Consider the following 27,394-nt stretch of genomic DNA (forward strand, 5'->3'; position numbering starts at 1 on the left):
GTTGACTCCTGATTAGCTCACCACCAACCTATCAGAAGAATGTCAACAAGCTGATCACACAGCCCACAACCCCCCTCTCTCATCCTGTCTTTGAAAATACCTGAAAGCCTTCTGGAAGTTCAGGTACCTTAAGCACTAGCTGCCTAGACTTCTTGTTTGGCCCTGCAATAAATGATGCACTTTCCTTCACCACAATTCAGGGTGAATAGATTGGCTTTACTGTGCATGCAAAGGAGACTCAAGTTGGCTATCAGGGGAAGAAAGAAATCTGCTAAATCTTTTTAGGTTCAATATTTTAGATGCTATCAGGGGAAGAAAGAAATCTGCTAAATCTTTTTAGGTTCAATATTTTAGATGCTATCAAAACTACTCCAACTACCCTCACAATCGCACCATCTCAAACTCCAAGGAATGGGCTTGGTCTCTGCTTGGCTTTCCCCACAAAGTAGGGAAACTGGACAAACATGATGAAAGACACAGTTTCATAAGGTAGCGTCTAGAGAGCAGGAAGTATTTTTGCTAAGCTCAATATCTGAAGCAGGTTATCTAAGGAAGTAATTATTTTTAAATAGGGGCTTTCACATTACTTACAAAGCGCACTTTGTTGGCTTTCCTCCTTCCTCCCCCAAATCTTTACTTTCACTTTAATGTCTGGACCGACTGAACGGACGACACAGGTTAAGTCTGAACGAACTGACGAATCAACAAAACAAATTTCTACTTTCACGGAGCTCGCACCGTGGGACGGTTTGGTCAGGGTTGATAACTCAAAATAACCACCAGCACAGACGCAACCAAGAGTAGCGGATTTGAGGCGTGGTCCAGGGGCGGGCGCTAGAGAGGAAGGCGGGGCCGCTCTGGATTCCCTAGAGGTAGCCAATGGCCGCCTAGAAGGCGGAGCTTTTCAAACTGACTGGCATGGAAACCGACCGATAAAAACCTAATCTGGATGAACTGCTGAGGTCTGCCCAGAAGACTTTTGGCGCTGATGGATAGGAGGTGTGAGGTCAAGAGAATTTACTCATAGAAGCTGCTGTTTTCTAAACTGCGAGAGAGCGTTTCAATTTTTAAAAAACTGGTTCAGCCATACTAAGCACATATGGCTGGATATCAGCCCAGTTATAGCGGCTTTTTTTTTTTTTTTTTTTTTTTTTTTTTTTTGTCTGCCATGAACATCACCTCCTTTTGAGAAATGCTCTTTCCTATGTAATTCAAACAGGAGCTTTGCTATTTACTTGCAGACCTCTTCTCCTAAGCAACAATGTTTGGTCTGGGGTTGATACGAGCCACAGCTTGCTGGGACTGTTATTTATTCGTCTTCAGTACCTAGCTCAGTGCCTGGAATATAATTAGGCACTCAAGGATTGCTTAAAAAATAAATGGATACAAGCTTCTAACTCTTGCTTTCTTTGATCTGGCTTGTAAAATCTCTGCAACCTTTTGACTCTGCTTTAATGGAAAGTCTCATTTTGTTTTAGTAGCTTAAGTTGCTTTCAATATGTGCTTTACTCGATTTCTTTGTTAAGTTTTAAGAATTTGCTCTCTGATACTCAAATTTCTGTTTAACTTTTCCCCCCTAGTATAATGTTCACAAGCTCCAAAATTGTTGAATTTGACCCATTTCACAGTGTCGTCAGGTTTCAGGCAGACGAAGAATGTGGATAAATTTTATAAATTCTAAAGTTCTGAACAAATATTTGTTGGTGCCCTTTTCTCATTCAGTATAAAAAGTTGAGAATATTCTGTGTATTGATCCCGGTGTTTGCCATTCATTATTACCCAGTCCTTTATTGCCAAAAGGACCAAAGGGCAGGAGGGCAAAGGCAGTGTCTGCATGTGAATGAGATGATGCTGATTAAGTCAGAAGCAAAAGCCATTCAGGTTCTGGAGTTCCTGAGTGCTGGGCAGTTTCATACAGAGACTACTCTGGCATTCTCCTGATGGCCACTCATTGACCTAAGAAGACGCTGTCTTCTCTCAGGAATAATAAATTTAGTGTTTCTAAAGGGTGTCAGAATCATCTAAGAGGAAAAAAGTAAGCGGTATGAGTATGAATGTTGTTTCAAAAAAGGGTTGTTCTAGGGTGATTGCATTCCTCTATTTTTTTTTTTTTTTGGTTGTAACAGAAAATAAGCCAAAAAAAAAAAAAAAAAAGAAGGGAAGTTATTATAAACAAATAATGGTGGTTCATACAGTCCAGGGGCAAGGCTGCTTATAGGCCTTGGGAAGAGCCTAGAGCCATGAATTGGAAAGAGGATGGGACTCTGGGATTCTTGCTCCTATTCTGCTTCTCTGTGCCTTCTGCTTCTCTGATTCACGTAGACGTACTCTTAGTTAAAATATTTGTATTATTAATTTCCCATTATTGGAATTGTTCCAGCAGAGGCTGAATGACCATCATTTGAAACTATAGTAGAAGATATGTCCTTGTCAAGTGGGAGGAAGGGAATTAGATCAGGTTATATCTATGAGGTATTCTAAATGTAAGATTTTATCGGCTTAGGCTGCCATATACACAAGGATTGCCTTTAATTTTACTTTCTCACGGTCTCAATAGCACCATCAATTTCTTAGCCTTGCCTACATTGCAGCCCTTCATCTTTTGTCTGGAGTCAATCATTAGGTCTTCCTCCCAAAATCCTCTCAAGAAATAATATTAGGGAGTCCCCACTGTGGCAAAGTGGGATAAGAATCTGCATTGCTCAGGTTGCTGTGGAGGTGTGGGTTTGACCTCTGGCCTGGTGCAGTGGGTTAAGGGATGGGATTGCCACAGCTGTGGCATAGGTCAGCTTGAATTCAGTCCCTAGCCCAGGAACTTTCATAGGCAATGGGTGTGACCATAAAATTTAAAAAAAGAGAAATAATATCAGTTTTCCCCTAATGGCTGTAGAATTGAAGAAAAAGTAACAAAAGGATGAGCTCTTTAACATATGGATAAATGTTAAGACAGAGTTGTATCAGGATTAAGAGCATAGGCTTTGGAGTTCAATCCCAGTTCAAATTCGGCTCCCATTACTACTAGCTGTGTCACCTTGGAAAAATTACTCTCAGGCTTTTTTATCCAACTATGAATTGGGGACTAACACTAAATAACTTTACTCATTTTTTTTGGTTAAATAACTAGTATCTGTAAAGCACTTAGCAGTGTTTCTATTAATGTAAACACAATTAGTGCTCAATAAAGTGTAATTGATATAAGTAATAAAATACATTTGTATAATTTTTTTTAGTTTACAAAATATGTGCACCTACATTTTCATGTTAAATAATCACAAACATCCTGAGAGGCAGGAAATATCCTTGTTTTAAAGATGGGGACACCAAAAAAAAAAAAAAAAAGGTGGTAACACTTCCCCAAATAGAATTGTCTAGAGATTGCTCCAGTAAGGAGTGACTGTACAGTTACTGGAAGTTTTGCAAGGCTGTCCTGTACCTATCATGATACAGGTAGCAAAGACCCCAACATTTGGAAGAGTGACAGATCTATATGATTTCTGAAGTCCTGTAACTTGGTCATTTTCTCACACATGCAATACATATTTTTACCGAAAACTATTCAAGGACCTAGGGATACAGCATAAACAAACATGCAGAAAACTCCCAAACAGCATGTGCACACATATTTCTGCTTAGAAATAGAAAAATACAGAAAGTATTTTTATAGGATATATAATATAGAAAATTAAAAATTAAGGAGGAAAATACATAGCTTTATTTTCAGTTTTTTCACATACTCTTCATTTAAGTACCCATTAATTCCTACCCTCCTTCCCAGCCCTCTCCCCTGACTTAAAGTATCCAAACTAGGAAATCCTACTTCAGTTTGTGTGCCACGCCCCTTCAAGGGTCAAGGCTCAGAAGAGGCTGGAAATTCAGAAAAGTGGGCGGGGCCTTGGAAGTTTCTGAAGATGGAAGGAGAGACGGCGGAACTAGTGTTCCAGTAGTTGTGGTTCTCCGGGGAAGCCAATTCTGGGGACCGGTAGTGGAGAGCTCTGGACCTTGTTTCCGGCCACCTCAGCGGGAAGCGGAGACGCCAGCAGCTGGGTTTTCGGGAACTAAGGTAGAGGCATAACTGTTGTCGCGGCGAAGCAAGTCAAGACGCACCTACGGCCGTCCAGGCTAGTTTTGGGTCTCGGTAGTCTGTGAAGATGGTGTTGCTCACGATGATCGCCCGGGTGGCGGACGGGCTCCCGTTGGCCGCTTCGATGCAGGAGGACGAACAGGTAAGCTCCAAGATCCCCATGACCCCGAGTTCCTGCCGGAGCACTCAGCTCTCAGCGACTGATTCCTTTTTAAGACATGGAGACCCTTGTCGCCTCCCAGACATTCCTGACCCCTGCGAAGTGCTTTTTCTCTTTTGGCAGTGGAGAAGACTACTTGTTAGAAAAAATCCTTCCTGAAGGCGAAGGTAGATTTTTGTGTTACCTGTTCCTCTTAAGAAAAACGCTCTGGAGAAGGGATAGTTTAGCTGAGTGTGATCATCCAGTGCTTCGTTGAAATCAGGATTTTTAATTTTTCGCTGCTAATAAGGCTGACTGACAGGTCTTGGGGGAAATCAGCCCCTAAATTCTTTAACTGTTCTTACTGTAGCACCTGATCCTTGACCTAGCTTGCTGACATCTATTGAAAGTAGATGAGATAATATTGCCACATATATGCACCTGTTTGAAGGCGCCTGTTTGAAGTTCAGTACAGAGCCTTCTTTCAAAGTTATGCCCGATTCCCACCTCCTCCAATAAGCCTTACTAAATTCCTATTATTGGAATTAAAATCCCTGTGTCGACTCTTTACATTTATTTTACATTTTCCTTTTTCTTTCAATAAGTTGAGTTTCGTAGCAGGTAAATAACAAATGTTAGTCATCTTTGTGTCTCCTGTAGCTTTTGCTAGTAGATGCTCAGAAATGTGTTAATTTAAAAACAACAACTCCAGATATCTTGAAAGGAAGATGCTTTGTGCCTTAAAAATCACGAGGGAAACTCCTGGTGTGAGACAAGTTCATGGAGCATGGTTGGAAGTTTCCTGAAGAAAGGAGGCTGAGAGTGAAATTTATATAATTTATTTAAAGTGATCAACTTTATTTTACTTTCTCATGCAACCTAATAAAAATTTTTTTAAAAACCCTGAAGGCCTAAAAAAAAGACGAAATATAGAAAAAAAATTGTACATAAATTTTTTGACTTTTCATTCATATATCCATAAAAAAAAAAACCTTAATTAAACACATCAGCTGTACCAAGCCAGTGTTAATATAGGGGATTAAGGGACATAGTCCCTACTTTCATGGAGTTTACAGTTTAGTGGAAAAATGAGCTAACGAACAATTAAAACGTAGTAAAACTACAACAGAAGAGGAAGAAGTTTCTGTGGTTGAAAATGGAAAAGTTACCTAAATTGATTTTGCAAGATCAGGAAAGTCTTCCCAGAAGAAAATGGCATCGAAGCTGACAGTGTCTCCTGATAAGGAAAGCTTCTATTTGGTTATGAGCTTTTTTAGGTTTGATTTGGAAATATGTTTAAACTTCCACTTTTAGGAGAATATTGATAACGGATTATAAAGTTGCTTTGCTTAGCAGGTCATGCTACATGAAATATTTTCTATTCATTCCACAAAACCATGCCTAATTTGGTATAAAATTTGAAAAATAGAGCATACCTTGAATTTTCAATTGTGAAAAAAAAATTCTCTTCTTCAACATTAAACATTTTATAGGACTATGCAGAAAGGGTGAAATTGTTAAAATGAATGTAGGAACATGCTTTTTAGGGAGATGGTGTGGATAAGTTTTCCTTGAAGGATATGTAGTTTGACTAAGAAATAGTTTTCCCAAGGGGGCAGAAATCTGATCAGTTTTCCAACTATTTGAATTCCAATGTGGGCAAAGATTTGAAAGTCTCTGTATCAGTAGGCCCTTATTCTTTGCTTTGATACGTTATTGGAAAAAATTAGTTGATTTATTACCGTGTATTTCCTAATTCCAAATTTCGTATCAGTCTACTAAGATGGGTTGCTTTGTTTAATTGATAAGGAAGATATTTTACACAAAAATATTTTTGTCATTGTAATTGCACAGTGATTTCCATTAGGAATTTTAACTGTGATTGATAGCTTTTCCTAAACTTTTAATATCTACAAAAATATGAACCTTTGACTTATTTTTATTGTTATAATAGTATACAGCACATAAATAGAGTGTCTGCTACACTACTACATACTACTGTGCTAAGCCTGTTAAATGAATGATTTCACTCAGTCTTCATACCAATGGTTAGAATAGGTACCATCGTTATCTCCATTTATAGATAAGGAAGTTCTGAGACTAAGAAAGGTTAAGGCTCTTGCATAAAGTCACACAGCTAGTTAAGTAGCATAACAACTTTTCATCAGGGTTCCTCCCTCCCACCTTTCCTCCCTTTCTTTCTTCCTTCCTCCCTTCCTTCCTTATTAACCTACAACCATTATGTTAGTTCCAGGTGCATAACATAGTGATTTGATATTTCTGTCATCAGGGGTTTTTAAGTTTGGCACTGTTGACATTTTGGGATGGATAATTCTTTGTTGTGGGAGAACTGTCCTGTGCATTGTAGGATGTCTAGCAGCATCCTTGGCCTCTACACCTTATATGCCAATAGCGCTACTACCGCCCTCCCTCCAGTTGTGATAACCAAAAATATTTCCTTACATTGCCACATGTCACCTTGAGGGAGTGGGGACAAAATCACCCCTAGTTGTGAACCACCTTTTTTTTTTTTTTTTAATTTTAGATTAAGGTATAGTTGATTCACAATATTATTTATGTTTCAGATGTACAACATAGTGATTCACAAATTTAAAAGGTTACACTTCATTTAGAGTTTTTACAAAATATTGGCTATATTCCCTGTGCTGTATAATATATCCTTATAGCTTATTTATTTTATACATATTAGTTTGTACCTCTTAATCCCTTACCCCTATCTTGCCCCTCTTCTCTTCCCTCTCTACACTGGTAATCACTAGTTTGTTCTTTTTAATATCTGACACTAGAGCCTTAGTACCTAACTGCTATACTTTACTACCCCCTTCTAAGACATTTTAATAATGTATTTACTTCTTAGGAGTCCAGAAATAACTTTTTGAGAAATGGATATCTTGGCCAAGTAATTTTATAATTAAGTACCTTAATCATCCAGGCCAAATAATTCAATGTATTCTTTCAATTATTTACACTGATAATAGATACATTTTGGGTAGTTACTAGATGCTAGTCCCTGTACAAACTGTCTTATTCCTGGAGATGAACAGTTATTAAAATAATACAATGGAGAGTTAAAAAAAAAAAAAGATACAGTGAGTCTTATGCACTATTTCCTCTGTGCTTTAACTAGAATCAAAGGCCTACCTCAGGTAGAGAGATGAACTTTTCAAACCTAGAGTTTTCTAACTGATACTCTGTTTCTTCCTTTCTGATGTATTCCTCCTTTTTAGGTGTTTCTTCATCTACCTTTCTGTTCTACCTCAAAGTGAACCATGTTCTCTTCTCTCATTTTGCCCCAGCTCTGTGGTCATGAAGAAGGTGTTTGATTTACTCGAGTACACTAGTTGATTAGTCACTTTACTGTTACCGCTTTTAGAGGAAAATGGTTGGTTCTTAATGCCTCTGGCCTTTGATTAGTTGAGTTCAACAGGGATTTTTAAAATGATAAGAGTTTAGCTAAAGATTCTTATAAAGGCAAAAGATGGCATTTGATACAAATACTTGTTCAGCGATTATAGGTGACAACAATAAAAATTATTATGGTTGTGTGGCAGTTTACTACCCTGTATCTCCTGCATTTCACATAAAGAACCAAACCCTAAAAAGACTGTTGGATGACCTCAAATTAGTTTTACAATTTGTGTAGGCATTCACATCCACTTCACTATTAGATTACAAGCAGCTGTCTTTGCATTATACTGGGTACAAGTTTTCATTAGGTCTGTTCTAGATGAAGTGAATTAGGACATCTAATCTATTTTTAGATAAGCTGGTGGACTGTGGGCCCTTTGTGACTGTAATCTTAAAAGCAAACCTAGGGTTTATTTGTAAAGCAGTGATTATGTTATTTTGTGAAATCAAAATCAGAGCTGCCATGTAGTTTCTTGAGCATTTCCTATGAATTAAATTTAATTTTAAATAGTAAAACATCACCTAGAAGGTGGACCTACCATCACTGGAGCAATTCTAATTGTAAAGATGGTATAGCATGCTTAGGAGCAGGGGTTCCAGAGCTAGACTGCCTGGGTTCAAATCCTAGCCCCTCTCACTATTGGCCCCAAGTCCAAATATTGTAGGTACAAATGTTCAAATAGGAATGAATGAATGAGTAATTTTTCCCATTATAAAATTAATTTGTGATTTTATGGAAAATTCAGTAATTATGTTCAAAAGGACCAAAAAGTTAATAGTGATTCTTACCTGTAATCCCTATTAATTATATCCATTTGATGTGTAACCTTAATCTTTGTGTGTGTGTGTGTGTGTGTGTGTGCATAAAATTAAATAATGGGTAATACCATAAGACTAATTATTTTCATTTAGTTTATAATGAATATCTTCTCATATCATTAAATATTACCTAACAGGGAGTTCCCGTCGTGGCTCAGTGGTTAACGACTCCAACTAGGAACCAAGGGTTGGTTTGAGGGTTCGGTCCCTGCCCTTGCTCAGCGGGTTAACGATCCGGCCTTGCCGTGAGCTGTGGTGTAGGTTGCAGACGCGGCTCGGATCCCGCATTGCTGTGGCTCTGGCGTAGGCTGGTGGCTACAGCTCTGATTCGACCTCTAGCCTGGGACCCTCCATATGCTGCGCCAGCGGCCCAAGAAATAGCAAAAAAAGACAAAAAAAAAAAAATTACCTAACATAATTTAAGTGGCTATAGTATTCTATTATATAAGTATACACCGTATATTATTTAACCCATTCCCTGTCCTTATTATTGAACTTTTTTAAAAATTATTTTTATATACATTTGTAGCTGGTTTTTTGGTTTTTTTTGTGTTTTGTTTTTGTTTTTGTTTTTGTCCTTTTAGGGCTGCATCCATGGCATATAATCAAACCTGCATCACAGGCTAGGGGTTGAATTGGAGCTGTAGCTGCTGACCTACACCACAGTCACAGTAATGCAGGATCCAAGCCGCATCTGCGACCTATACCACAGTGCATGGCAATACTGGATTCTTAACCCACCTAGAAGGCCAGGAATTAAACCTACATCCTCTGGATACTAGTCAGGTTCATTACCACTGAGACATGACAGGAACTGCAGTTTTCTTAATACATATGTGATGGTTATGTATAATTTCACAGATGTGAAATTGTTGGATAAAACATTATGCAGCAGAATTTTAAAATTTCTAATACGTATTGCCAAAAATAACTGCCAGAAGGATTGTGTTAGTGTTGTGTTCCCACGAATGGTGATGCTGATTAATCAGCAGTATAAAATGTTGGTAGGTATGCTGTATTCTTTATGTAAATATATCTCAAGTCTTGTACATTGGCAGTCACTGCTTTGTTCATTGTAAATTCCTGAAATTGTAGTGTGATTTTGGCCATAGTTTCTTGTAGTTGATATAGTTGTTAATCTCTCCTTCTGTCAGGTTGCAGTAATGTTTACAATGCCTCTTATAAAGTCAAAGGATCTGTACCAGTCTTCATTTGACTGATGGGTTTTTGCCATTTCTTTCTTTCTTTCTTTAAATTGAAGTATAGTTGTTTAAAAATTATATTTGTTTCACATGTACAACATCGTCTATTTTTATAGGTTATACTCCATTTAAAGTTATTACAAAATATTATACATCCAATGATGTATATCTATGTAGATTATTTATTTTATACATAGTAGTGTGTGTCTCTTAATCCCCTACTCCTATCTTGCCCATCTGCCCTTCTCTTTCCCCACTAGTAACCACTAATTTGTTCTCTGTATCTTTGGGTCTGTTTCTGATTTGTTATACTCATTCGTTTTATTTTTTTATATTCCACATATGTGATAACATTACAGTATTTGTCTTTCTCGGTCTGGCTTTCCCACTAAGCATGATACCCTCTAGGTCCAACCATGTTATTGCAAATGGTAGAATTTCACTCTTTTTTATTTACTATTTAACTGGTTTCTTTAAGGTGCTTACTTGCCTTTAGCTGCCATTTATGGTTGTGGTTATTTTATGAATATCAGTGTCTAAGTTCCACCCCCAAGACACTGATTTAATTTATTCGATGGTGGAATTTGGGCAGGAGTAGTTTTTCAAGATTCCCAGGTGATTCTAGTGTGAAGATAAGGTTGAAAATCATTGCTCTATGTTGGTATTATTTTGTGGCACTTTAGTAGCATTTCCAACTTTATTTACATCCCTTGCATCTGCTATTGTGGGGTCAGATACCTTCAGAATGCCTTAAATGGCATTAATGAAGGGAACAGATTGGCAAATACCTTTCAAATTTAGGAACATAGGCTATTGTATACTAATTCAAAGCATATGATGGTATTCACTACCCCCAACTGGCTGGCCAGTCATGAGAAAAATAATATATAAATAATACTATTTATTGTAATGTTAATTATTATAAAATGTTATTAATATATAACTGTGCATCTGCATGTTAATGTAGGAATATTTCTCAAGTGCACAGTCTTATAACAAATCATTGCCGTAAAAACAATGCTAAACTACAAATTGATACTTCTAGTGGTCTCTGCCAGACTCCTCTGGTTCACCTTATGCTTACTTACTTCCTTTATATTGAAATTTCCAGTTCATCATTGTATTTATTTTATTTTACCTTACTTATTTTTTTGAGTTATAATTGACATATAATATTATTAGTTTCAGTTGTGCAACATGATTCAATATTTGTATACGATGTGAAATGATCACCAAAATTAAGTCTGATTACCCTCCATCACAAAAAAAAATAGTTATAAAAATTGTTTTCTTTTTTTTTCTTGTGATGAGGACAATTTTTGTAACTATTTTTTTGTGACTGCCCTCTGGCAATCTCCAGTCTGTTCTTTATCTATGAGTTTGTTTTGGAGGCAGGATTTCACTCTTTTTTAGAGCCTAAATTCTGTTGCGTATATATACCACATCTATCCCTTCATCTATTGATGAACACAGGTTATTTCCACATCCTGGCTATTATAAATAATGCTGCAGTGAACATAGAAGTGCATGTATCTTTTTAAATTAGTGCTTCACTTTTTTTTTCAGATAAATACTCAGAAGTAGAATTGCTGGATCATGTGCTAATTCTATTTTTAATTTTTTGAAGAACCTTCATTCTGTTTTCCATAGTGGCTGCACCAATTTATATTCCTACCAACTATGCACAAGGGTTCCCTTTTCTCCATAGCCTTGCCAACACTTGCTATTTCTTTTTTCTTTCTTTTGAAATGATCACTCCCACAGCATGTGGAAACTCCCAGGCCGGGGATTAAATCTGAGCCACAGTTGCGGCAATGCCAGATCTTTTAACTCACTGCGCCTATGGGCTGCTGGTCGAACCCATACCTCCACAGTGACCAAAGCTGCTGCATTCTTAACCTACTGTGCCACAGCAGGAACTCCTGTTATTTCTTGTCTTTTTGATGATAGCCATTCTGAGGGGTGTGGTGATATCTCATTGTGGTTTTTATTTGCATTTCCAGTTCACTATTTTAAATATAGTTTAGAATCCTTTACTTGTGTATTTGTTTGCTTGTTACATGATTTTATCATTGCTTCCTTGTTTTTACTATAAGACCAGTGGTTTGCCATCTGGATTTTCAGATTTCACTTTGTACTTTCTCATAGTTAGACCTCAGGCCCAATCCCGGGGAGAACCTCATATAAACACTTTTCTATTTAAATATTTAGTTATTAAATATTTACCAGAAAGAGACTGTGTCATATCTTTCAATTCAAAATAAATAATTCAGATTCTCTTACGTTATAGATTATTATAAAATACTGAGTATAGTTCACTGCTTTTTTAATAGAAAAATCAAAATCTTTTATTTCCCCTTTCCTACAACAACAGTCTTTGCAACCCTGACTGTAGAGGGGAACATTTAAAAATAAGGACCCTGCCTCATCTGGTTGATTTCGTCCAGCTGGACAGAGAATCCCCCTTGGGTTTTTTGGATTCTTTTCTGAATTTAGTTTAGTATTCATCAGGGTTGAGAACCACTAACCCAAATGGACCATAATTTTAAATTCATAAAGTTAAACCAGGAGTACCTATTGTGGTTCAGCAGGCTAAGAACCCGACATAGTAACCAGTATCAGTGAGGATGCAGGTTCAGTCCCTGGCCTTGCCCAGCAGGATCTGGTGTTGCTGCAAGCTGCAGTCATGGGTTGCAAATGCCAAATGCGGCTTGAATCTGGTGTTGCCGTGGCTGTGACATAGGCCTGAAGCTGAAGCTCAGATTCGACTTCTAGCCCAATAACTTCCATATGCCACACACAGCTATAAAAAGGAAAAAAAAGTTAAACCATTATGAATTGTTTTTTATATATATAACTTAATCACTGTGTTGTACCCCTGAAACTAAAATGATATTGTAAATCAGCTATACTTCAATAAAAAATAAATAAAAATAAATAATCCAAAATGAAATAATTCCTTAGCATCACATGGCAAGAGTTGCTGTTTGTTTTCCTCCACTATGTGGATAAATAAATAATTTATATTTGCTTCCCATCCTACATGTACTTCTTTTCTGTTTCAGATCCAATAGGTTATGAGGTATGATTTTCTCCTTTTAAAATGACATTGCTCTTTTCCACAATAGACTTTTCTCCCTTTTAAAAAAATTTATAAAATCACTTAGAAATTGTTCAGGAAATTATTGCCTGTAATTCTATCACCTGAATATTATTTTCATTTTTATATGAACATATCCCTTGCTATCCAAGTAGATTTTGTTTGATAAAAGATATTTGACTTTCCAATATTTGCCCTTGCTTCTGTTCATTTCATTTTTACCTAGCTGCAGTTGTAGTATTCATAATAATTTGCAATCATGGGTGTTCACATTTAGTTTTGCTTAAATGCTCAATAGTGTAATACTTTGTGGAAGACTTTGCTTAGTATTTCAGCATAAAAATGAGATTCATCAGTCAGGATTTTCCCCTGAGTATAGAACATGTTGTGCAGTTTGGTACCAGTAACAGTGCAGGTGAAATGGGAGGGCACTGTCCTAAGAGTGGAAAGAACACTGGATTGAAAGAGTGCCTTAAATAGAGTTGGGGAGTACACTTTAGCTTTGTAGCAAATAACTAATGTGATTTTGTTGAAATCTAGGGATTTTGTTTTGTTTTTGTTTTGTTTTGTTTTGTTTGCCATGCCCACAGAATTTGGAAGTACATGGGCCAGATATTGAACCCGTGCCACAGCAGCAACCCAAGCTGCCTCAGTGACATCGCCAGATTCTTAACCCAGTGCACCACAGGAGAACTCCTGGTCTTCTTTTTTCTGTAAAAGCAGGCTATTTTAATTTTGTTAAAATGAATCTTATTAACCTATAAATGAAGGACTTTATACACATGATGTCCTCAAAATATGATGCTTCTCACTAATGGATGCTTCTTTTTTTGTGGAAAATTCTTAAATGAAGGTGTCTTTTTTCAGTCTGGCCGGGACCTTCAGCAGTACCAAAGTCAGGCTAAGCAACTCTTTCGAAAGTTGAATGAACAGTCCCCTACCAGATGCACCTTGGAAGCTGGCGCCATGACTTTTCAGTGAGTGTAATCCTGATTTCTTTGTGGTCATTTAAGTATAAAATACAGTAAATACAAGTAATATCTGATAAGAATGGTAACTTTTTTTTTTTTAAGTAAAGGTAACTTTAACAATACAGTCTCTCCAAACCACATCTTTCTGGACCCCAGGTTGGTATCCTCCCATCTTTAAGGGATAAAAAACTCTGTAAGACAATGGGGGGGGGGTTGGATTTTCTTCCCCCTCCTAGCTGTCCTGGCAGCTGTTTGCTTTCCTGTAATAAAGACTTTGATTGCTTGCCAATATATATAGTCTCTCCATGGAAGCAACTTTCCTGGCTCTAATTCTGCAGGACTGAAATCTTCATTTCTGTATTCACCATGCATACAATAATTCAGCCTATTATCCTGTGTCTGGTATATGCTGTGTCCATCATGGAGTAATAGATAACTTTTGCTCTGGGAGCTTCCTGGAGCCAGACATATGTAGGCTGGTACCCTTGTTCAAACATTTATTGACAATGTGACCTTGAACAACTCACATATATTTCTCTGAGCCTCAGATTCCTCTGTAAAATAGGAAAAGTAATCATAGTTTTGTGAGGATTCTGAAGGAATCCATGTATATCACTTAACATCTTGTCTGGCTCATAGAGAATAGCCAATAAGTGTTAGTTATTATTTAGAAAGAAGAAAATTATGGAAGGTAATTTAAGAGCATCTGATCAGTAGTTATAGGTAATGCATACAGCTAAGAGAGGGATCAAAGGACTTTACTGGATTTCAGATTATCTGTAAGTAATTGGTATTAAATATTTAATGCATGTCAAGTTTGAAAGTGATAAAACAGGAAGGATTAAAAAGTTAAGGGAAGACAGAGAAGATCAGAGGAAAGTAAAATGGATAAGCTAAATAATCCTACTGTTTTAGGAACTCAGGTACTAAGGTAATATAGATCTGGGAGTAAATTGCTTTTTAACTTAAAAGGAAAAAAAAACTTATCAAAACTTATCAAAAACAAGCAAACAATTATACAAAACCCAAACAAAACCCTGCCCTAAAAGACAATAGTAGATATTATGTTTCATAAGGTATTTCACCATGAAAAAATATTCAAAGCACCTAATTATATGGTATTTTTATCTCTACCATGGTTAGGAACAAAAGACCTAAGAAAGATTTCATACAGTTGAAAAGAGATTTTCTTCTGTCTGGTTCTTTTAGGACCTTTATAATCTCATCTCTTTGTTTCCATCTGAGAGCTATTTATTAAAGATTTATCCTTTGCCAGGTATTTTCTTGCTTAATGTCCAAAGCTTATCCTCTTATTAGCAGAGAGAGACACATATGCCAATAAACAAACAAACTATCCTATAACATCTTAAGACAAAGGGCTATAATTGGGATATAAATGAAATGCTGTGAGAGCAGAGAGCAGGTGGCAATAAATTCCCATTTGTAAAGAGTAAATTTGAGGAAAGGGGATGGAGGGAGGGAGAAAACAAATTTCACAGAGAAAATTATAGTAGAATTGAGCGTATGAAAATGAACAAGGTTTCTCGAGGTACCTAAAAGAATATTATGGTTAGAAAAAAAGACAGTATAAGCAGAAATCCACAAGGATGTGAAAGAACCCAGTTTGTTGGAGAACAGCATGTCATTTGGTGTGTTAGGATACATGATGGAACGTGGCCTACACTTGTTTTGGTGGGTTCTGAATACTATACTAAGTATGATTTTATTCTATAGGTGTTAGGGAGTCTCTAGAGTTTTTAAGCAGGGTAATATGGTTGTTGTTTACTTTTTTTTTTTTTTATCATGTTTACTTTTTAGGAATAAAGGTGGTAGTTTAGAAGATGGTCCAAACTGAAGGCAAGGAGACTGGTTAATTAGGTGCCAAAGCAAGAAATAGGATATCATCATTATTATTATTTTTAAAGGCCTGAGAGATCAAATAATTGACAATAACTATGTACTGTGGAGTCCTAGGAAGCCTTAGGAGCCACATATAAAGGACAGGGATGGGGTATGTGTAATGCTTTGGGCCCTTAAACTTCTATTTAAATGAAAGAACTTCTGATTTGATTTGCTATACATATTGGTCTTCTGAATATAATTTTTCCTGAAATAAAGAGTACTGTGGCTAAAAAGACATTTGAAAACCATTGAGTAGCCTAATCTCTTTCTAAAACTATCTCAGACATGTAGTCATACAGCCTCCTTCCAGAGTGCCGGAGCTCACTGTCACAAGAGGAATCAGTTCTATTATTGAATAATTTTGAGTTGATACAGAGTTCTTCTACACTGGAAATTAGGAAATGCTATTACTCCTGAGGTTGTTATTTTCTGTATTCAGTATATATTATGGCATTAATTTCCAACTTTTAAGTATCCACAAAAATTTCCAGTTCCACTGTTTTTCTTATAGTTGGAAGAAATTTAAATGTATATATACTTGTTTATCATACATAATCAAAGGGTGGATGGAGTTACAACTCCAAGTTTTCAAGAAAAAGTCTTAGGTATTAAGATATTTTGGTTGAAGGATTAATTATGTAATGAATGAATATGTCTAAATATTCCTTTTGGAATATACTTCTAATAATGAGAAAATGTTTGCTTTCTGATTCCAGTGATTTGTGGTTTGAAATACTTTCTGATTTAGTTAACTTCAGAGGGCTTAGGCTAGAATATTTTCAAAAATTTGTATGGTCCTGAGAGTCTACTTCAAACAACTTTTTCTTACTTTTCTGTCCCTTCAGCTACATTATTGAACAGGGGGTATGTTATTTGGTTTTGTGTGAAGCTGCCTTCCCTAAGAAGTTGGCTTTTGCGTACCTAGAAGATTTGCACTCAGAGTTTGATGAACAGCATGGGAAAAAGGTTCCGACTGTGTCTAGACCCTATTCCTTTATTGAGTTTGGTAAGTTTTTGCTCCTCACCTCTCTATCAAAGGAGCAGATAATATGGAGAAGCTATTGATAGAATTTTGATATTTCTTTTTTCTGATTTTAACCTGCTGAAGTTTTGTATTCTGCTTCCTCTTCCATTCCATGCCTTTTGCCCTTTTGAATGAATGAGACTTCCTTCTCATAAGTAATTTTCTCTGATCTTTTCCTCTTTGGTGGCCTTTGCTCTTTTTTGTTGTTTGGTATGATTCTTCATTAGGGTAAAAAACTATGCTTCAAGTTTTTCCCCCAACCCAACATGCCCCCCAAGATCCTCTAATTTAAAAGAAGTACTAGAAGATATTTGGTATTGGGGGATAATATTTACTACATACAGAGGTAGCGAGCATAGGTGTCCATATTTGTACACGAATTATAGAAGTGTTTATCATTGATCAGACCTGGTAAAGTATCTAATGGTAATAGATCAAAGGAAATGTCCTATAAGTATAGGAAGTGAGAACAAGTATGATTAGACTACGTTGTTGACATTTTTAGTTAAAAAGAAGTTAGTTTTACTATCTCTGAATATCTGAAATATCTTAAGTTTGCTAGATAAGTGGATCTTCTCGCTTTTTAGAAATAAAGAAAATTTAGCAAAGCATTCAATTTTCCATAACTGTGAACTCTCCAATTTTTATTATATTTTTATAATGTCTGGTTTTTCTTAAATTTTATTTTTATAGAGCATAGTGGTCCAGTAGACCTAAGAAAAATAAGACTGCTGAATCAAAGTCACACAGGAAATTGTTGGTACACTCAAATTAGCTTAAAGGATTATATATAAAGATATGAATGGGTTAAAAGTGAACCGTAAGGTATAGTAATCTGAGACCATTAAGATGAAAGAATGTGTTGCTGGTCACTTTGTCATTCTAGATACCTACATTCAGAAAACCAAGAAGCTCTACATTGACAGTCGTGCTCGGAGAAACTTAGGTTCCATCAATACTGAATTGCAAGATGTGCAGAGGATCATGGTGGCCAATATTGAGGAAGTGTTACAACGGGGAGAAGCACTTTCAGGTATGTAAAAGCAGTACAGGTCTTGTAAAGAAGTGGTTTTTATTCCTTAGGCAAAGATAACTTATTTGGGGGGTACCTTTTAAATGGGTAGATTCTATCCAGCATTGTTAAGAATTCATCTCAAAAACAGATTACATTACAAGCTTCCAATATGATATGTTTTTTCATAGCATGGTTAGTTTTTGTGGAATTGGAACAGTGTAAAGTCTCATTCCATATCAGAAGCGATTACTGTTTCCAAGATATTTACAAAATTAGATAAGTATGTACAGAAACACTTACTTAAGGGAAATGAAAAGATGAATGTAAGGAAATTGCCAAAGATTTATTGCAGTGGGTTTTTGAGTAGCCACTTTGGGAGACTTTGCTGCTGCCAGAACAAATGTTATAAAATGCCATTTTCATTAAGGCATTCCTCTGGTGAAAAACTTTTAAAACCTCTGACTACAAGATAAGTCCTGGTCTAGTCTCAGCTTACTTTTCATTCATTCAGTGATTATTAAATGAGTACTTGTGATATGCGGGGCTCTGTGTTCTCTGGAATGGAAGATACGAAGATTGCAGATGTCTCTCACTCTCCCTAGTTCACAAAACTTCTGCCTCAGCCAGGTCAGCTTCCTCATCATGCTGGACCTGTTCTTTAAGATATAGATATGAACTGCCTCTTCAAAGAAGCCTTCTCTCATCCTTATAGCCCACAACACATTAATCTCTTTTGTCCTTCAAATTCTTTTTTTTTTCCCTGCGCTTTTCAGGGCCGCATCTAGGGCATATGGAATTCCTAGGCTAGGGGTCGAATCAGAGCTACAGCTGCCAGCCTACACCACAACCACCACACTGTGGGATCGGATCCGAGCTGCATCTGCAACATACACCACAGCTCACAGCAACACCAGAGCTCCTACCCACTAAGCAAGGCCAGGGATTGAACCCTCATCCTCATGGATGCTAGTTGAATTCATTCCTGCTGTACCACAACAGGAATTCCCTGTCCTTCAAATTCTTAAAGCACTTACCTAAGTAATGATTTTTAGCACATACTGGAATGTGTTTGTGTTTGTGTACTTACTTATTTAATTTACCTTAAAATTTATGTACTTACCTAATGTTTAAATGTTACCGAAGTGTTTAGTATAGGCATGTACTCTTTAAAGATAGTATCCTTTTATGTTTCATATCTACTTACTATATTTCTTTCACAGTAATGATCACAAATAGTTTCCTTAACATATGTATTTCATGAATTCAGCCCCATTACATATTCATGAATATATGGGTTTTCCTTTATTATGAATTTCAGATTTTAACCTTCATGTTAGTAGTCAGCAGTTGTTCCAGCATATAGCTTCACACTTTTTAAACATCAAATTCTGGGTGCGTGAGTCTATGTAAATTTCCATCCTAACAGGTTCTACCTGGGATAAAGTAGACAACAGGAATTTTTCTTAAATCCAAATTTATATACCTGTAAGTTTATCAAAAGTGTAAGTGAGTCTCTTCTAGTGCTTCTCTGATTGCAACAAAGCTGATATGCTGATTAGAAAAGAACTACATTTCTAGTCTTAAGTAATTTCATTGATTGGGAAGATAAGAACATTGTCACAATAATTTATAGACAGTATAATGAAACAAATGTCAATTGAACACTTCCTTTGTGCTAGGCAATATAGTATAGGGGAACTTTACATGTATCTTCTTTATTCTTTAGAGTAATCCCATGTGAAGTGCCTGGTATCAAGCCAGTTTTACAGATAAAGAAGCAAAGACCCAGAAAAGTTAAATAGCTTACTACAAGTCACACTGCTAGTACTCAGCAGAATTTGTTGGCCTATGGAGTCCTTATTCATCTTCAGTGAATGACAGCTTTAAATCATGTAGATAGACAATAGGAGCTGTAAGGATATAGAAGGAAGTAGATAAATGTGAAGTGAACAGGAAAGATTTCTTGAATTTTGATAGATCAGGAATGAGTGAGGAATGGTATTTTAAGAGGAAGAAAATCATACCTGCACAGAGCATATATGAAGGACAGTGAAAAGATTAGCTCACCTCAAAAAAATCTTTTCTTCCTCTCTAAGCTTCTCCATATTAAGAATCCATATTTTATTCCTTCTCTTCCTAAGTTTTAAGGTTTTAGAGCTAGGCTACTTCCTTCTCATTTCAGACCAAGAATAATTCTTATGTGTTTTGTTTTTGTTTTTGTTTTTTAGCAAAATCAAATTATGCCTTTTTTACTGCTTAAATATAACCTGTTTCTTTTAAGCCACAGGTTTTATTTTTATTCAAATGTATCACTCTACTAGATTGTAAATTCCATGAGTACAGGGATCCTGTATGTTTTGATAATTGCATCCTCTAGCACTTCTCATGGTGTGTATAAATTTAAGTATTTGCTAAATGACTTTCTCCAAAAATAGCTTTGTCTTTATGATACCATATGTTTCCAAATGTTCCTATGTAAAGGAATTCTCTTAACTATTGCTTATTTCATATGACCTAATATTTGTTCTTCCCAGTTATTCTTGACAGATTTAGATTCATTTAGCAAATATTTATTTTTTTCAGTGCTGCCTATATGCCAGATGCTCTTCTAGACACTGGGAATATAGTAATAAACATAGTAATATTTAAAAACCTTTGTCCAGGAGTTGCCACCCTGGCACAGTGGGTTAAGAATCTGACCACAGTGGCTCAGGTCACTGCAGAGGTGCAGGTTTGATTCCCCACCCACTGCAGTGGGTTAAAAAGATCCGGCATTGCTGCAGCTGTGGCTTGGATTCAGTCTCTGGCCCGGGAACTTCCATATGCCTTGGGTGTGCCCATAAAATTTTTTAAAAAATAAAAAATACAACAGTCCCCCATCCCCCACCCCAGTGAATTGTACGTTCTGATAGACTGACTGGAAAGATTCCTTGTAGCATTATCATGACTGTTTCTCATCCTTTAGCTGTTTTCTTGCATGACTAGGTGCTTTTCTTACAGTTGGTAATTTGGAAGTGGCTGTCATGCCTGTGTTATTAAGTAATGCCACGTTTCTCAATCAAAACCAGTCTCTATGAAGCAACTTCAAATATTCCAAAAGCATTCTCCAAGGAAGAACAAATTCAGATTGCAAAATAGTTTTTCTGAAATTTAAAGAAGTAAAGGGTTTGATTAGAATTTATTTATGCCAAACAGAATTTATTTTTTATCATTAAAAATATGCCATATATTTTAGCCCAGTCTAGCTTGTGTCTATCTGGCTATTTTTCTATGTGCTTAGTTAACAATTAAAAGAAGATAATGACATTACAAATGTCCTTATAGGAAAAAAAACTTTCAAAAAAATCTTTTTTTTTTTTTTTTTTTTTTTTTGCTTTTTTTTTCTTTAGGGCCACACCTGTGGCATATGGAAGTTCCCAGGCTAGGTGTCGAATCAGAGCTGCAGCTGCTGGCCTCTGCCACAGCCACAGCAATGCAGGATCCGAGCCATGTCTTTGACCTACACCACAGCTCACAGCAACGCTAGATCCTTAACCCACTGAGAGAGGCTAGGGTTTAAACCCTCATCCTCATGGATATTAGTTGGGTTTGAAACCCACTGAGCCACAATGGGAAAGCCCTAAAATCTTAATTTAGTAGATGTTGATAGTTTTCTAGCACCTGCGATTGTATTTTCATTATAATACAGCTTTCCTATGTCTATTGACATATAATTTCTGATAGTTTATCTCCATAATAATAATCAGTAGTAACTGTGTAGAAAGTCTTAGAAACTTGGTAGCAGTCACCACTGAGATATAGTTTAATATGTGTCTGGTTCATTGAATTTTCTGGTTACTGCATCTTTTATCTTACATGAATTATCTTTTGTCAAAATGTGAGAGAATCTTATTTAGAACATTAAGAGATAATGAAGATGGTTATTTTCAGCTAACATTTATCAGATGTTTACCATATTCAAGCATTATGCTCACTTTACAGGCATTCTCATATATCTATAATCCTATGTTATTACATAACCCCTATTTTATAGAGAAAGAAGCTGGGTCTTAGGCTGAGTTGATCAGTGTCACTTGACTGGTGCAATTGAGATTTGAACCAGAGTCTGAGGCCAGAGACTGCATTCCTAACCATCTCACTATACAGCCTCAAGAATTTGAACATAAGTTGATCTGATAATTTTAAAATGCATTGTAGATTTTACAGTGCTTCAGGATCATGAGTTAATCAGTACATGTAACCTTACTCTTAAAATAAAAGTGATAATTTAAGCTTCATGGTAGTTTGAAATAGTGCCATTCATTCTGGTTGTTTTTATGTCTTAATACATTTGATAAAATACTTGAGACTCATTAATGTTTTCCTTTTTTTTTATCTGTGACAGCATTGGATTCGAAGGCTAACAATTTGTCCAGTCTGTCAAAGAAATACCGCCAGGATGCGAAGTACTTGAACATGCGTTCCACTTACGCCAAACTTGCAGCAGTAGCTGTATTTTTCATCATGTTAATAGTGTATGTGCGATTCTGGTGGCTGTGAAGTAGTGAATCCCGTCATTGTCAGAGGAGAACCTAGAACCTGGCAGGTGTATGTTTTCAGGAAGCTGAGCTCACAGAGATGTGTATTAGAATTCAAGTGGAACTTCTGCCTCTAAAGACCTTGCAAGAAAAGACATGTCCTGAAAATGAAAGATTACACCTCATTTAATGAAGCTTAACCCTATGTAGAAAGTCTCTTGGGGGCAGAGGCTTTCTCTGGGTGCTAAGCCATATATGTTAGGGAACAGTAGGTTGTTTTATTTTGTTTTTTCCCCTCCCAGTGTTTTATATTTTAGATCAGCACTCACTGGGGCATTCTCATTCTCTAATGGAGCCGTCAGTGAGATTTGGCTTAACCAACCTGTGCTAGCAACAGTTTGAAATCCCTTCAGAGAAGGCAACCCTTTGGAAAGTTTTTTGACCATCTAATCAACATTCCTTTTGTTGGTGACATTTGTTATTTTCAGGAATCTGAGTTGTTGATGGCCTTTTAAACAAGACTCCAGTATGTGAAGGTTAATTGCTGTGCTGCAAGAGATCCTATCTGTTGGCCCCTGTAGAAAGTTAGCCTTTGTTATTTTCCCTTTATAATATTTTGCTTATTGTACAATTGCTCTTAGGGTTAAATGAATTATATTAAGATGCCTGAAATTATATTATAGCACTCCTTGATTAAGAAGCTAACATGTTTTCTGTCATTTACTCCTCAAAAGACTTAAAATTAGTTTGGGACATTCTTAATTTTATTTTTATGCATCTGGTTTATATTAATATATGAGTGAGTACAGCATATGGATAGTCAGAGACCCCTGACTTAGTGAAAAGCAAGGCCAGCTCATAACTACAGCTTTGTCCTGCCCCTTTCTCACTTTCTCCACTATGGTTTTCCTCTCTTTCTCTTGCCAGAATTTTCTAACATTTTAAAAATTCCTCTGTGTCCAGTAGTTTCAAGTCCATTAAGTATCTTCTCAGGATATTCTCAAATTTCAAAATAGAAAATGTTCAGCTGTGTAGTTAATTAAATTTAAATTTTTCTGGAACAACTGCTCAAACTATTAAATACATTTATCAAGTCTGAGAGCACTTCATACCTGCTTCAGTTATGGAAATTCTCTGAGAATGTTCTAGAGATAGGTAACTGATATCACAGTAGCTTCTAATAACAAACAAATACTTATGATTTTTCCCTTTTTTGCTCAGGGATGATGAGGATTTCCTCTTACCTTCTGAGGTAGAATTTTCTAAATGGGGAAAACAGGCCTTTTAAATACTGTCACAAGGCTCTACAGTATAACCTATAACTCCTATACACACTGCAAATATTTCTTTAAATTGTACAGGTACATGAGCCACCTTCTTACTTCTTAAAATCTTTGGAAAGACCTTTAACCAGTAAGCAATTTTATAACTCAGGATCATCAAAGCTACTGTTCTGATTCCTGATAGAGAAAAACATCCTATTTCCTTATAACAAGGCAAGGAGAAATGCTTATTTTATTCCTGATAATTTACAGAACTAGAATAAAGTTTTTTTCTTTCCATTTTGGACTTAAGTCTGCCAATTGGACTTTTGTGCATGAAATAAGTTACTTTTTATAGAGAATAAGTGCTTTTAAGTTCCTAAAAGGCTTGTCCCTAAGTAATGATGTTGGTAATAAAAGCCTTTGAAAGGCTGAAAACCTAAGTAGCATTTGGTACTTCTGTAGGAGTGGAGAATGGCAGCTTGTTGTTGAGAGTTGCATACTGCAGCCAAGTGGTCAGCAATGAAATAAATACTTCTAGAATGTTCCCTTCAGTGTGAAGTTTTGTTATCTAGTTAATTTACGTGCATGTATTTAGGTACATTTCTACCTAAACTCAGGTTTAATTTAAAAATGAGATGGGAGGAATGATAAACAAAGGGATAAGAAAGTAGTTTAAGATTATGATGGTAGAAAATGAGAAAACAAGTCTCATGATATGGCTCCTACTTCTATTCTTTATTAGAGAGAGTGGGAAGACCTGAGCAGATGAAATGTATCAGCAACTGAATAGGCATCTAAAATAGAATGTTAGAAAGTGCTATTCAGATTTATCAGGGGTGCATTAAGAAAGGACACCTAATTTACTGGGAAGGAGTATGGTAAGAGAAGGAGAATGGGTATTCTAGAAAGAGTCAATGGCTTGTACAAAGTCAGGAGTTAAAAGAGTGAGGCACATTTGGGGGGTTGTAATTAACTTGGTTCAACTTAATTCATAGTGTAGGCAACTGAGACTTGAGGAAGAACTAGATGGGTACACTGTCATGCAGTGCATTTTGACAACACCAGCGTCAGTGGTAAGAGATAGCATCAGATATATAGTTTCAAATGATCATTATGGCTCTAGTGTAAAAGATACATCAAAGAGGGATGAGCCTAGAAGTAGGGAGATGAACCTAAGGAGGCATCAAAGGTAGAATGAGATATAGGAGACAGGTTTCAAGTGATTTTTCAAGAAAAGAGTGATCCCGCACACCAAAAAATAACTAATATTTACACTTCTTTCTTTGCTAGGAGCTTATTTTAATTCTCACAGTGACATTTTGAAGTAAGTACTGCCCGTACCATGTGGATGAAGAAACTTTATGCTCCAAGGCATAGGACGGTTAAGTAATTTACCCAAAGTTGCAGGGCTAGAAAGTGATAGAGCTAAGATTTGAACCTAGGCAGTTTTGACTCCAGAGTCTGCTTTTCTCCACTATCCTATACCACCAAGAGACCAAATGAAACAAGTACCACAAAATGTATTTTGAATTTAACAATTAAGAACTTAATCATACAGGCAGAGTAATTCTAGAAAAGGAGGAACACAAGTCAGATTGCAATGGGTTGAGGATAGTGTGAACTACTAGAAAGTAAAGATGTTGAACTACTCTTACAAGGAGCTCTTTTGGCTAAGACACAAACTTCGTAACATATTTTGTCTTTTTTTGGGAGGGGGGTTGTACCTGTGGCATGTGGAGGTTCCCAGGCTAGGGGTTGGATTGGTGCAGCTGCCAGCCAACACCACAACCACAGCAATGCCAGATCCAACCTGCATCTTCAACCTACACCCCAGCTTGTGGCAACACCAGATCCTGTAACCCACTGAGCAAGGCCAAGCATCGAACATACATCCTCATGGATAATAGATTCTTAACCCTCTGAGCCACAGCGGGAACCTTCATAACATGTTTTAATTAAGAAATCTGACAACTCTTAATATATTTGGCACATTATATGGATGTCTGTTCATATAAATGTCTTAAGCTTTTGGGAAAACCTTTGAAAATCGAATGCTTTTATCCTATAACGATGTTCCTATGTAGATGCATGCTAAGTATCACATACTGTGAGAGCTTTCACAAACTCCGTAAAGCCTGTTCATGACATGGTAGTCTCCATGATTCCCAGCTAAGAACTTCAGGTATATAGGATGTGGAACTTAAAGGAAAGAATCCAGAAGCCTTGAAAACTGTCCAGCTGTAGTGAACTGGAAAAATTCTACAGTTTTAATTACATGGGTAAGATTCATTCTTTAAAAATTGTGTAAAAGAAACTATCAATTGTTTTTGGACCTGGTTCTACAGAAAAAATAATTGGTCCTTTTCCTCAAAATCAAATTTATAGATCTTAAAATTTTTATTTTCTACTTTTATCAGTAGGAAGTCTTGCAAAAGCAAGTTAAGAAGGCAAATGAATAATCATTTCTGCACGCACAGTATCCATGTATGAGAAAACATTTCAGTTTAAATTCCCATCTTCATGTTTTCATGACCTAAGGGCTTGACTGTTGGTGCCACACAATTAAGGCTTTCGTGTATTTAGCAGAACTGTCTGAGTCCTACCTGGCTATTTTCAGACAGCTCAGCAAAAAGACAAAGAGCAGTGGTCATAAAGATGTTACTACTATGATTGCACATTGATTAATTAGACCAAATAGCTTGTACTTTTTTAAAGTCCCCAAAGAAAAATTTGTAGCATATGTGACATAGTTTGAGATGGAAGGAGCAAATTGCGTCTTACATCCTACACTTAATCATTATAGACAGGGTTGCTGCAACAGTATAAAACTATCGAGCAATTTAATCATTCCATTCTCATAAACTGTATTTCAAGTGCTGTAACTGAATCCATGTTTTAAAATAGAAGAATTGGAAATCTGACCTCCATATACTAATCAAGACTGGACTAATTTTTTTTCTCCCATAAACTTCATTAATTGAGCATATGTATCAGTCATTTGACATGTATTGTTCTATTTCTCATAACCATTTTCCCAGGTCACCCAAGGTCACATAGCAAATTGAAGTACCTAGGTTCAAGTCCAGGACTGCTGGATGCCTAATCACTACACATACTGTTTATTCCTAAATTATGATTTAGATGTATTCTAAGCACTATTTCACTTTGTCCTGTCAGGTTATTGAGGTTTTTTTCATTTTTTATTAAGGTTGTTTTGTTTTGTTTCTTATAATTTCATGTTATATTTAATCTTTTTCATTTACTTATGTCACTTTCTCTTTATTCTTTTTTAATACTTTTTGCTCTTGAGTTCTTAGCATTTTCTCATTCTTAGTTTATAATACATCTTATTTTATTTGTTCCTTTGTTTTTACATTTGATCTCAAAGTTAATTCAGCATTTTTTCCTACATCTGATTCACTTAAGGTTTAGCAAAGTTATTTTTAAAAATAAATCTCCCCTTTTTCCCTCTGTCCTTTTTCCCATTCTCTTCTTCCCCCCCCACCTCTACTTTTGTCCCTTTCCATCTTACTTCATTTTCTCAGATTCCGCTTTTACTTAGAAGTTAAGATTATGCTACAGATTTACTCCTGTGAGAGCTTTAAAATCAACTGTTGTATTTACTCATCATTTTCAGATATTAAGTTATCTTACCTTCCATTGATTTTATAATATACTGTGTTCTTTTATCAGTCAGTGCAGATATGCCCCTGCTTTAAGGAATCCCTTTATAAAATATTTCAACTATTGCTATAATTCATCAAGAACAGGCTTTTCTACTTTGTCATCTATATTTAGGGCTTCAGCTATCACTTGTATTACTTATAGCTCTACATAAACCTGTCTGTCTATCCTCAAACTTGAGGTCCAGATCCATTTTTTTGCTGCTTGTTGGATTTCTGTGTGTGAGTATCCCACAAAACTGCAGTA

General features: G+C 36.2%; 1 protein-coding gene and 1 long non-coding RNA gene across 2 annotated transcripts in view; one reads left to right on the forward strand and one right to left on the reverse strand.

The window, feature by feature from the left end:
• LOC100157002 (vesicle-trafficking protein SEC22b) lies at window positions 3,911-24,010 on the forward strand. The gene is made up of 5 exons (XM_003484218.4): window positions 3,911-4,223; window positions 13,638-13,747; window positions 16,489-16,649; window positions 17,554-17,700; window positions 22,067-24,010. Exons 1-5 carry the CDS (start codon window positions 4,149-4,151, stop codon window positions 22,219-22,221), a joined length of 648 nt encoding a protein of 215 aa, XP_003484266.1. The 5' UTR covers window positions 3,911-4,148; the 3' UTR covers window positions 22,222-24,010.
• LOC110260433 overlaps window positions 4,927-27,394 on the reverse strand; it is a 61,950-nt gene continuing 39,482 nt past the window's right edge. The window contains exon 3 of the long non-coding RNA XR_002343722.1: window positions 4,927-5,036. This is a non-coding gene — a long non-coding RNA (uncharacterized LOC110260433). The remainder of the gene's footprint in view (window positions 5,037-27,394) is intronic.

The sequence above is a fragment of the Sus scrofa genome, chromosome 4 (assembly GCF_000003025.6).
Source record: "Sus scrofa isolate TJ Tabasco breed Duroc chromosome 4, Sscrofa11.1, whole genome shotgun sequence".
NCBI classification, from domain to species: domain Eukaryota; kingdom Metazoa; phylum Chordata; class Mammalia; order Artiodactyla; family Suidae; genus Sus; species Sus scrofa.